Here is a 12,358-nt window from a genome sequence, read left to right as displayed (position 1 = left end):
TTTGTTTTGTATAAATTAATAATGTCGCGTTTTTACGTCACGTTCGTATAAGTCCAGCATTGTGAGTTGAAGCAAGTTCGTTTTAACTGGTGTTAAGTTTTGATTTGATTACTGATTTTTGTAAGAGTTAAACTATCTGAAAAGATCAAATTGTAAATCGACGTCGATTGTAAATCCAATCTATCAAAAAGTCGTTTCAAATTAGATTTTTTTCTTTTTATTTTATAAATCTAAAGAAAAAAGAGACTAATTTAAAAATCCAGAAATCATATTATTTAAACTATCTAGAACCATGTTTAAGAAAAATGAAGCTGCATTTTTTATGAGAAATAATAACTTTCATAGAGATTTTGAAAGCCACTTACAAACAAGTTTGCATCAGAAAAAAGCAAAAAAAAAAAAAACTAAGTTACGTATCTGAGAGTTATGCAACTTGGTGCGCCAGTTTTAGGTGAGCAACAACAGTCACACTGTCACCAATGTATTGTCACTGGAGCAGAACTGCATTCAAACAAATTTAAGTTAGGACACAATGCGCATTCTTGTGAAATGCATTTTCCTTTTTTTTTGGATATTTCACTGTGAAATAGAGGAGAGGGGGCACATTTGAACAGAATTTACATTTTCTGTTGCAGAGTGCACCAGAATCGTATTATTGAACCTTTTTATTTTGTTTTCTACAACTTTCAAGTCTTCTTAACAGATCTATATCAATAAACAGTTGGTACTTTACGTACATATCTATATTTTTTTAATTTAAAAATGTTGTGCCCAATGTTAATATCTGCCCCACTGGTGGGGGTAGCTTTGAACACAATATAAAATAGAAAATGATATTACTTTACTCTGAATCTACCTTCTATCAGTTATTTCTCTCACTAATACATTACTTTCTCTTTTAAACCACTGAAATCTAGTTCAAAAATCAAGAATGACTCAGTTCGGGATGTTGTAGCCGAAGTGTGATGGGTTAAGGAAGTTTGAACAAAATATTCGGTTTGTTGCGCTTCTTAATGTAGGTTCGAGGACCACTTTCCCCTTCTCAGTCACAAACTTGCAGGTCGGTAAGGCACATTTTAACTGTGATGTTGAAATAACGCCCCCTCTCCTTCCATAAAAGAAAATATAATATCCAACACTTTTTGCAAGCAAATAGACTTTTGTAAATACTAGGTTTAAAAATACGAATTCCAAATGGTAATATTGACTAACAATACTTACACCTTGTCCACTACAATCTTCACAATACACTTCCCAAAGCTGCAACAAAAATTTTACTTCCACCTTACAAAATATAACATTCCTCAATTCTGGACTTTACTAACAATGAAAAGGGAAGGGAATCTCTGTCAATTATACAGCAGGTCTACCACAACATATGGAGAAAATTACCAATAATAAATTATTAAAATATTTAGCGGGAAATTGAAACTGTTCAAAGGCGCCCTGGTTAGTGAAAAAGCTTGCGTGGGTCAGTGTCTGACCCACGGGTCATAGGTTCGTCCATCATTGTCCTAGTGGCTTTTGCAAGAAATTTGAAATTTTGCTTTCGACAATGGTCCATTTAAGAGTTGTGGTAGATGAACAAACGACTCACACAAATCGTCTAATTTATAGACTGACTTGATTTCAAAAGGTTGTCTCAAAATATTGTGATAACGGTGAAAAATTGATGTAGAAAATTATACATACTAATACAAAATATTTCCACTACCGAGCTTCTAAAGATGGTGGGAAGTTTAATAATAAATGAATTCTTAAAAACAAAATTCCAATGGTACCATCCCTTTAAATGATTACAACAGAGTGAGGTGTGGCTTATTATGATTTGCTAGATTCTTCACTGTTGTGAAGGCCATAACGCCTTCAATAACTTCTCCAGACCCGCATGTTTGCTGTACATTTCACGTCACATATATTTATTAAAAATGTAGTTCTTAATTTCAGGTATTGTACTAACTTGCCCAATTCTTCAACTTCAATATTTTGTTTTGTAAAATACAAAAAAAAAGGGATATAATCAATCACTAACCTGAAGTAGATATAAGTAAGAAGTAAATCAAGAATAGGTGAACTAGTCTACAACTTGCGAAAGTCTAAGTATTTTGCTAATGAATCCAAAATAGCTCGGCATTTCTTCATATTAAATTCTAATTTTATCATGAAAAACCGTTAAAAGTAATGTCAATAGAACACCACATTCCTGAGACTTGTTTTCAAGGTCTTGTTTTTGCCCAGGATTCCTGACATATTTAACCACTAAAATCCTTATTTAGCTTCTGGAATTCAACTCCATGACCTTCGTGACTCTAATGCCCTTCCTAGTTTTGTTTAGAACCTTCTTAACTCTAATCTAATCTAAAATCTAAACTAACCTGTTTAGTTCATTGTTTCAAGTACAGATTACTGAAGATAATTATTGTTTTATTATCTCTAAATGTTTTCTTTAAAAAAATTCGTTAATGAGCAGATCTCCAAATTTCCTTGACGAGTTACCTCTTTCCTAAAATGCGATATAGGTTACTTTTTTTTTCATACTGCAGCTGATTTTCTCTGGGTACAATGAATATGTAAGATTTATGTTTGTAATGAATACATTTTAGGCTACAACTTAATGTTTCGGGTATTTGAATGAGAACTAATTAATTACTCCTTAACAAAAACTTACAGTTTAAAATGTTAAGTATAAGGGTTGATTAAACGCCAAAAGGTACACAAATCAGCCAGTAACATTTCATTAATACTTCATTAATATTTAAGTAATTCTACTGCATTAATTTTCATTAATAAGTTATTTTTTAGAATTTATTAGATGTCACAGACCCTTATGCTGGCCATTTTCGTCTACAAAATATATGTTCAAGTAGCACTGTAGATTGACCGTAATATCTAGTTATTTATAATAATCAAACTATTAATTACAGGTTAAAAAGAAAAACGTTATAAAAAATAAAATAAAAATATGAGGCTAAAAAATTCAAAACCTTGTTTAAAAAAATGCTTACACCAACTTACATCAATGATTTTGTTTATTTTATTTATTTATTTTTATTTCTTAAATAAAAATCGTCGGTTTAAGTTCATTCTTCGATTAAAGTAAGTGTTATTGTATGAAGTAGTCAAACTTTTATAATAATAGGTAATAATTATCTGGCTTTATCGCAAATAATATAGTTTTCTTCAATTACATTCTCCATCTAGGTGTTCTTCCCACAATGTTGTATATATGTAATATAAAGTAAATAAGATATGCATATATTTAGGACAGCTAATTATTCCAGTATTTTACTATAAGTAAAATTAGGGGGACTAAATTAAATTACAATAGAGAAATGAATAATTATTGTTTAATAATCTACTTGTTATTAACTGTGTGTTAATTGTGCTCACGAATATTTCGGTAAGACGAATTCAAGACAGTAGCCTACTCTAACTTTATCTTTACTTTAACATGCATGTACGTATATGTGATTTATCATAATTATAACAAAAAAATAATATAAATGAAGTGGCCAGCATAAGGGTCTGTGATATCTAATAAATTCTAAAAAATAACTTATTAATGAAAATTAATGCAGTAGAATTACTTAAATATTAATGAAGTATTAATGAAATGTTACTGGCTGATTTGTGTACCTTTTGGCGTTTAATCAACCCTTATACTTAACATTTTAAACTGTAAGTTTTTGTTAAGGAGATTTTTGTACCTTTTGGATGATTTTCCTTTTTGTCTATTTTACAAAGTTACATATCTTCTTTACAGATTTTTTTAAAATTTGGAATAAGCAATTCTATCATTATAACCTGATAAGGTGTTAACTACCACTGGAGAGATCTTTTTAAAGAATGATTGTAGTTGCGGCTCCCAAACCATCCTCAATAACAATTTTTTTGAGAAAGCGTTTTGAATAACATAGGAAGGTATTTGTACGTAAATAGCAAAATTAAACTGCGATTTCAGTACTTCCTTTTAAGAGGAGTAAGAAAAATAAACTAGGATTGCAGTACTTCTCCCTAAAAGGCAAAGAGGCAAAGATTTTTTAATCGAACAATTCATTGATTTAAATCGGTTCACTCATTGATAATTTAAACGATTGCAGTACTTCCTCTTAGTAGGAGCAAGAGAATCAGCAACGTAGAGGAGCATTAACCACTTATTCGAGCTGAATTTTATCAAAATCGGACTAAGCGTTATAGAAATATTGGTAATAATAGTTTTAGAAAGGGCCTTATTTGGGTGGGAACAAGAACAAGAACAACAACAACAACAACAACAACAACAACAACAACAACAAGAACAAGAACAAGAACATTTTTTGAAAAAGCCGTTTTCGCTCATTTTCGGCAACTTTTTTCTCGAAACCTATTAGATCTGGGTGGTTGCAAAAAAATTACAGTTATAAAGGAGGGTTTGGAGTAAGATTTAAAGAAAATTTGGGAATTTTATCTTTTATAGAAAAAGAGAAAAAAATTGTCAAAGTTGGGTGTTTTTCAACGTTACGCTTTTTCGTGCAGTTTTTGATGATCAACCCTTATACAACTGTCCTACCGGACAGTTTTAATGAAATCTATTATTAACCATATAGTGAAAACAACTATTGAAACTTGAAATTCTAGCGCTATAGTTTAATTTGAACGAGCATGGAAGACAATGTTAGCATTAATGTTGGTGATTGGTTAGAATATGGACCTTGTAATGCGAAAATTTTAGTAATCTTCATTTCAGTAAAAGAATCTATAAATACGGTGTATCCGATCATACCCGTGGTTCACAAATATTCTCCATTAATTTGCGAGAATTTTTACTGTAAAGTACTGATTCGTTGCCCTTTTAATGTGGTGCAGTGATGCACTTTTTAGGGAAGCCCTAATTTTTCCGCACAAAATCGCAACAAATAATGGTAATGTAGAATCAGTAAGATTATCTGAATGGAATGTGTTTTGGAATCTAGTTCTTAAATGGATTACTCCATCATAGTTGCAGAAAACTAACAACTTAGACTTACCAAATTTTATTTTGGCTTGGTTGCACCAAGATGCTGCAAAATTATCGTTCTGCGATGCGACCATTGATTGTCAGTTTCAAGATTTGGCAAGTAATTCTACTCTTCATTTAAACGCATTTGGTTTTTTTTTAAAGTAACAATGGTAAGTCTCCATTCTCCAAGATGGCGATTGGAATTCTGATCGGATTTGACTTGATAGCTTTCCGCCAAAATGTGAACGAAGTTACATGAAGTTTTCTGTTTAAGTCGCTTAAATACTGTAATCACATTAAGGCAGGATAGTGCAGATGAAGAGAATCTTTCCTTCAGTTTTCACAGCACTCACGTTTCTTCATTGGCTTACTGAAGGCCCTCTTTCTAGAGGAGATAAATAATTTACTAATGTATGGTAAGACGCACCATGAATTTTTATTTAAATAATCATCTTATAAAATAGTTGAGAGTTGCAAAATTTAAAATAATATGACCCTGTAAACATCAAATATCTGATAATTCGTTTTAAATCCAAGTAGGTACTTAAGTTGAAAAACGATCTTTGTTTTAATCACCTCATTAATTTACATTGTGTTTTTATGATGTGGGTGAATGAAAAAGCAAAGGAACATTTAGAAATAATATTCTTTGCGCAAATAAATAAACCAAAGGATGTAATTATGAAATACGGGGGACAGTTATTCTAATAATGAGTATACATTATCACAAAAAAAACAGCCTACATATGATTATATTGGTTACAAGAATGACATAAGTGGAGGTGTACCGTTGTGTTTTTGGTTTGTTGTTAGTGAAGAATGGAATAACGGCCTTGTCACTTCCTGATTGGTCGGACAAGGACGAGTCTGCGGGTGACTTTATTACAGATGTGTGTTTGTATTTAGATTGAACACTAAATAGATTTGAGAGTATAAACCTGTCTGCCGTTTTGCTTGCTTAAAAAAAAAAAAATTAAGTTTGTAATTATTCCAGCTGAACTCGTATTAAATAATAATACATTCACTGGTAATTGAATGAAATTGGAAGGAGAGAGTTCAACTAACCCTCTAGAACTGTGCGAACAAAACTTCGAAATAACATCTGCAACAGATGCATGTTTATTTCTGTCTTTTTTCTTACTGCAGCGAATTCTTTCAAATGCTTGTCCCTCAAATTAGTGATAAAGGGAGCCACTGCCAGAAGAACGATTCCTTTCTGTGCAAGATGATATAATTTAAAGACTGCTGTTCTGTTAAATTGCACTTCAAGTTGTACAAGTAAATCTAATTTGTTCGCAAGAAGCTATTTGCTAATTATGTATATATTTTGGCCAAAGATCAATTAGTATTGCTTAGTCTAAAAAGTGAATTAAGTCAAGTTGGCCTAGTTAGGGCATCGCCTCTGAATTAGTTGCTTCTGTTCACAACAATTTGGTTAAATTTAAAGCTTACTTTTTATCTTTTAACATCTATTTACATCTTTTGGTAAGTTCCAAAAAGAAAAGATTTTTCTATAGCAATAGAAATTCATATAATTGTTGAATGCAAACATTCTTTCCTCATTCTGAATTTTTTGTCAAACCTTAATCCATCCAACAGGAAATTTTGCAAACATTAGAACTATGAAAGTCAATATTCTTCTCATCTACAGATCTATAATGGCGTAAAATTTCGCCTTAAAAGTTAAAATGAAGTATTTGTTATTTAAGACCATCTTAAGTTTTACTTAGTTTTGGAGATCACTAATTCTTTCTTGTTAAATTGCTTTTACTATTTTTATATCACATTTTGGATTTTTCTTTTCTTTTTAATATTTTATAAATTAGAACTAAGTATATTTTACATTGGCTAAATATCTTTCTTATATTTAAAAAATAATTAAAAACCATCAGATAGTGTCAGGCCTCCTCTATTCTACATTGACTGCTCCTGGCATCTAGCGGCTATAGAGTGAACTAAAGGAACATCAACTTTGTTTATTTGCAGTACATTTTAAAGTTTTTAATATATTTTATAGATTTAATTTTTATATTACTTGGTTTTATTGTATTCAAAGGACTGTATATTCAAATTTCTTTTTATAATCATTACGTTTTTGTTTAAATCGTTTATTTAGTTACGTTCAACGCATTTATTGCGTTATAAACAACTAGGATGATAATGTACAATGTCCACAACATACTCGGAGTGGAGAAGTAATCCAGTGGTAGGTAACATTCCAATAAGATAGTCGCTACTGTGTCCGCCGTTCTGAATCGTGCATCAATCTGCGCAGGCACTGGGCAGCTCGGCAACTTACGGCAGTACAATATGCATTTTGCAAAAATATATTACTTAATATTGTATTTATTACAACAAGAATACAATGTGGATCTGAGTTTGGAAGATTCTTTTTTTTTGTTCTATAGATATGGAAAGTTGGGTTAGGTTTTCTAATCTAAATCAAAGAATTTAATCTTTTCTTTTGGACACAGTTGGATAACATCTTGAATCCAGAAAGGAAAAATCTTCTCTTGCTTTGCATAATAGATAGTATTTCTCTTAGTTATCACTAATTTCATTAAAGTAATTTCTCTTATTTGACTCAGTGGTTATTTACGTTCTTAGAAGCTTTCTGCAAGATAATATTCTTAGTATAATTTCACAGGAAAGACAATATAAGGCTAATTGCTATTTTTATTTGTATTTTCGTTTCCGTTGCCTAAAACATTCAGAATTAAGTCTTTATCAAGCACTCTTTTTTAATGAATCATGCAATGATGACAGTCATGATTATACGTTTTCTTTATATGACTCACTCACTCTATTGTTTATTTTATTTTGATCAAACTCAAATTTAATTGAATTATTTAAATAATTATTATTACTCAGTAAGTAAGTATTATTGCCAATAAGTCTACAAAAATGTTGTTCACGGCCATAATCCGCACGAAACATTATGTCAGATACTATGTTGAGGAGGTGCGTGTTTGATAAATTAACTGACACATAACTTATTGATGTTATACTCAACGTTATTGTAAGTACCAGGAATAGAACATATATTTCGTGCCCACAATAATAATGATGATTATATAAAATAAAAAGAAGCATGAAAATTAAAGAAGTGGGATTATTTTTATTTATTATACATCGGTTGGTATGTGTAAGGTTATACAATTGGATTTTATTATGTTTCTTGTTTCTATAATACACTTAAGTTCAAACTACTGGGTTTCACAGAATCTACAGATGAAGAACCTAATAAAGAGAGAATAAATAAAGGCCATAGAGATTATTGTGGATCCAAACATCAATTTTGAGAACTGTTTTAAGACATAAGTGAAGCAACAGAACTAACCGGAACAAATAAACAAGTATTTCACTTCCAGAAATATATTCTAGATGAAAATCTAGTGGGTTGTGTTTTATTAAAAAATAGCAAAAACCTAATATGTCAAAACTAAAACAACTTCGTTCAGGCAGCTAGAGAATTGAGCTCTATCGAAGAGCATTTGGGGAAAAAGAAGAAATGGATTTTGGAATCACAGTATACCACCAATTATGCAGTATATTTTGAGAAACAAACTTAAGATCTGAAGACATAAATTAATAATAAAATACATTATTATTCTTATTGTTTATTAGAAAAGTTTCTAATTTGATCGAGTCCTTTGTAATGGAAAGAATTCCTGATTATCTAATGTAGTAACAATCACCTTGAAGATGATTTTTCATTTATTATATAATATGATATAACCTCACACTCACCAACATTAATTTTAAATATATTAGTTGTGTTAAAACCAATATCTAATAACTAATGGTCTTTTCAAGACATCGTGTATTAATTGAAGTTCTTCAATAATGACTTAATAGTTGGTGAAGTCATTAAACTTGAAAAATGTTTATTACATCATAAATTTATGAATGATTATAATGGGTAATTTTTTAAAAATTTAGTTCCAGGTGTATTTCTAGTGTGAAAAATTATTTTTCCTTATCATTCAATTAAAGAAAAAGAGAAGAATATATCACAGTTAAATTCATTACAAAAATAAATATAAATAATAAAGAAGATTTTTCTTTATTTTAAAATTTCTTCGGAGTTTTACCTTTATTTATTAATTTTATTTTTTATCTTTTTAAGAATACCTTTATAAACATAACTTTTGCCTTGAACTTGAGAACCGACTAAATAACTCAAAAATAGAAATGTTTTGTTTCATTATTAACATCTAATTCTATACATTGGTGCGTTTTGTCAAGAAATATTTAGAACGTGAGAATTTTCTTAGTTTATGAGATGTGCTGAAGTATATACATAGTTACTTGTATGTATTTACTAAAAAGTAAAGTAGAACATGAGCTAAGTATTAATTTTGTATGTTTCTATCAAACGTATGCAACATTCTTTAACTTTAGGTTACAGATTCTTGGATTAAGTTGGCACTATTGCTTTCTGCCATCCATCTTAAATCATCTGGATCTAATTTTTAATTTATTTTAGTCTACTAACCATTTTGCTACTGTACTATCATTTTGCTGATTCTATGAAACGGTTTTTTTAGATTTTCCTTAAAAATAGCTCCGAATTTCTTTACTCTTAGTGTAGTAGTAGATCTCTAACCTTTACTTGAAGCTTTTCCTCCGAAAATTCGATTACGTAGAGTTAAAAGACAGTTTGTAAGTTAGAATTTTGAGAACAGCAGTGTGTGAAGGTGTGGGTATCAAACCAGATTATTTATTTTTTGATATACTGTATACTAGGTATTGATCGATATTTATTTAAATCTTAATGCGAAAAACTGAGAATGTGGTTGTATTTCTACATTAAACCTTTAATATTTCAACCCTTTGGCATTATTAATTCTTCGTAGCGTTTTATTTATTTATTTTAAAGATGTTCTCATAAAACTACCGCATTTTTTAATACGTTGTGGTTTACAGGACAGAATTAACTAGTCTCTCGTTAAACTGACTGAGAAATTATCTCAGTTCCTTTTTTTAAAAAATGCAAAGCAAATTTTCTGAAACAAGTAATTCGTACACACACTATTTCAGCTTATTTCCTTTTGAGATCACTTCGAAGTCATACTATGAGTGCGCAGTGCTACGAAAATGTTGAAAAAAACCCATCCAAGTATTGTATGGTAAAGAGAAAATTGAGACAGTTTGTAGACTTTTTTTTTTTCTTCTCTGAATATTATGTCTCTAACGTCTCTATTTATTTATTGGAAGTTAATGCATCTAAAGAATAAAATTAGATAGAAATTAGTGATATCAGTAGAAATTTTGACCAACTTTACACAAATTCAAAGTAAAAAATGAAATCTGTCGTCTATTTTTGACGTTCAACTTAGCTACAAGTTGCTGCAGGTTCTTTTAAAGGACAATCTTTAGGGATAATCCTAACTTTATATTAAATTAATCCTAACTTTATCTTTATAAAAAGTTGTATTGCGCCTTTAATGTTAATAGTAGAAAATGTGGTTAGGTTGGCAGTACTGGATATCTTTGTTTTTATCCTTCGTAGTACGCATGTTTATTGTATCTCTGACTGGTTTCGGACTTACATTCATTGTCAGAGGTAGATTTATTCAATTTATTAATCAGATTCGTCTTTATTTACGTTTCCAGCCTCGCACTTCACTTGATGACTCATATTTAGTTAAATTATTTAGTTAGAACATTTAAATGTTTGACAACTTGATCGATAAATTAGTTTGGATGAACAATATTTATATGTGCTGGCCTACAGTTTGTTTCCCTTATCAGTATTCAATACGCACCGCTAAAAAAAGGCCAGTATGTTGGTGGGGTTTGGGATGTTAGAGGCTTGTCGGGTGCACGGATGCGTTACAGTCTGTGTTCGGACTTGAACGGGGATATGTAGAGGAGGGAGTACAGTGCGTTGTGTTGTGATATGTGCGAACCAGGGATCCACATGTTGGTTACGTTTAAATATAATGATGATAATTTTTACTATTTTAGGTAAATATTAGGTTTAATATGTGTAGTGAACATTGGTGCAGTTGTAATGGTGGTAAAATATAATGGCAAGAGAAGGTTTAGGCGCACGCCTTAAGAGGCGGTGGTCAGAATTAGGACGTCGTGGTAGATATGATTTGTCCAGACGTCCGCAAAGGGGATTAGCTTCCATTTGTGGTTCTAGTGATTCTCCAGAGCCTAGAATTGGCCAGGGATTTCGTGTGCATACTTCTTCTATTGAAGGAAATGAAAGTGAACCAAACCTCCGCAGAAGATATCTTTATAATCATCCTCCGGTAAGTCAAATTCTTTTTATTGAAAGCTCCCCAAAATAGAATATGGCTACCATGAATATCACTATAGATTCTACACGTTTCTTTTTTTAAATGAGTTTTAAAGTAATTCTATCAAAGGCTTAGATTATTTCTGAAAAGTATCTGCCAATTTCTGTGCAATGAAACATCTTTAAACTATAAATAATAAGAAATATTGCATATTTACTTGATATTCTTATTTGATGTTCAAAATATTCAAAAGCTACCCGCAGTAGGGATGATTTTTAATTACTTATTTATTTATAATGTTTTGACCTTCCCGAAGGTAAGGTCAAATAAAAATTGTTTACTCTGAGATAGTATCATTATTCTTTGTTGAAGCAAATATGTAACAAATTTTGTTTGTTTGTTTCTGTTAAATAAAAGAACTTTGTTTCTCGTTAAGTTAAATAATTGTAGGATTTGGATCTTACTTTGAAAGTAGATAACAGCGAGAGGTTGTTTTTAAAAAGGGCTTCTTGTTGGAAAACGTCTCGTTGAATGGTGATGGCATGAAAACACAAAGACGTTTTCCTAACACAATTTACATAATCTTGAAATTTAAAATGCGCAGAGAAAAGTAGCCAGTCACTACACCATTTATGCAATAAAGAGGCCCTCCTGTTCAACAGATTTGGAATTTAATTAAAATATTTATTTCTCAATTAATATTATAAAAAAAGATGCAGACATTGCCATGAGATTGTCCAGCTAATTTTGTCCTATTTCAATTTTGTTCTTGAAACATTTTTTTGACTGGTTTCAGAAATCAGAAGCATTTCTTTTTTTTAAAAGGTGTTCTACAAAAAATTTAAGCTGTATGTTTTATTTATTATTTGAAAAGATAACTATACACTTTCAAGTTATTAGAAATGCTGCAAAATTAAATACGAGGTGTGTTCAAAAAGTAACGGGAATTTTCGTTTTTTGAAAAAAATATTTATTTATTCATCTACATTAATATTGTCGCCTTCAAAGTAGTCCCCTTCGCATACAATACACTTGTGCCAGCGCTTTTTCCAATCCTCGAAACACTTCTGAAACTCGATCTTTGTGATAGCTTTCAGCTCTTTCAGCGATTCGCTTTTAATGTCAT

The 12,358-nt window shown here is 30.6% G+C and overlaps 1 protein-coding gene across 2 annotated transcripts in view; it reads left to right on the top strand.

Moving 5' to 3' along the window:
- The window catches only part of Myo10A (unconventional myosin 10A), a 208,194-nt gene that overhangs the window by 62,219 nt on the left and 133,617 nt on the right, over positions 1 to 12,358 (top strand). Inside the window, exon 1 of one of the 2 annotated variants that reach the window (XM_074142244.1) lies at positions 10,833 to 11,244. The exons of the other annotated variant lie outside the window; for it this stretch is intronic. Within the exon in view, the coding sequence (XP_073998345.1) occupies positions 11,014 to 11,244 (231 nt within the window). The 5' untranslated portion in view covers positions 10,833 to 11,013. Of the gene's footprint in view, positions 1 to 10,832; positions 11,245 to 12,358 lie in introns of those variants that run through there. 2 annotated transcript variants of the gene reach the window in all.

The sequence above is a fragment of the Rhodnius prolixus genome, unplaced genomic scaffold (assembly GCF_049639745.1).
Source record: "Rhodnius prolixus isolate KJV_2025 unplaced genomic scaffold, Rpr scaffold_6, whole genome shotgun sequence".
Taxonomy (NCBI): Eukaryota; Metazoa; Arthropoda; class Insecta; order Hemiptera; family Reduviidae; genus Rhodnius; species Rhodnius prolixus.
The sequence above is the reverse complement of the archived record's forward strand: the minus strand, read 5'-3'. Positions and strand labels throughout refer to the sequence as shown.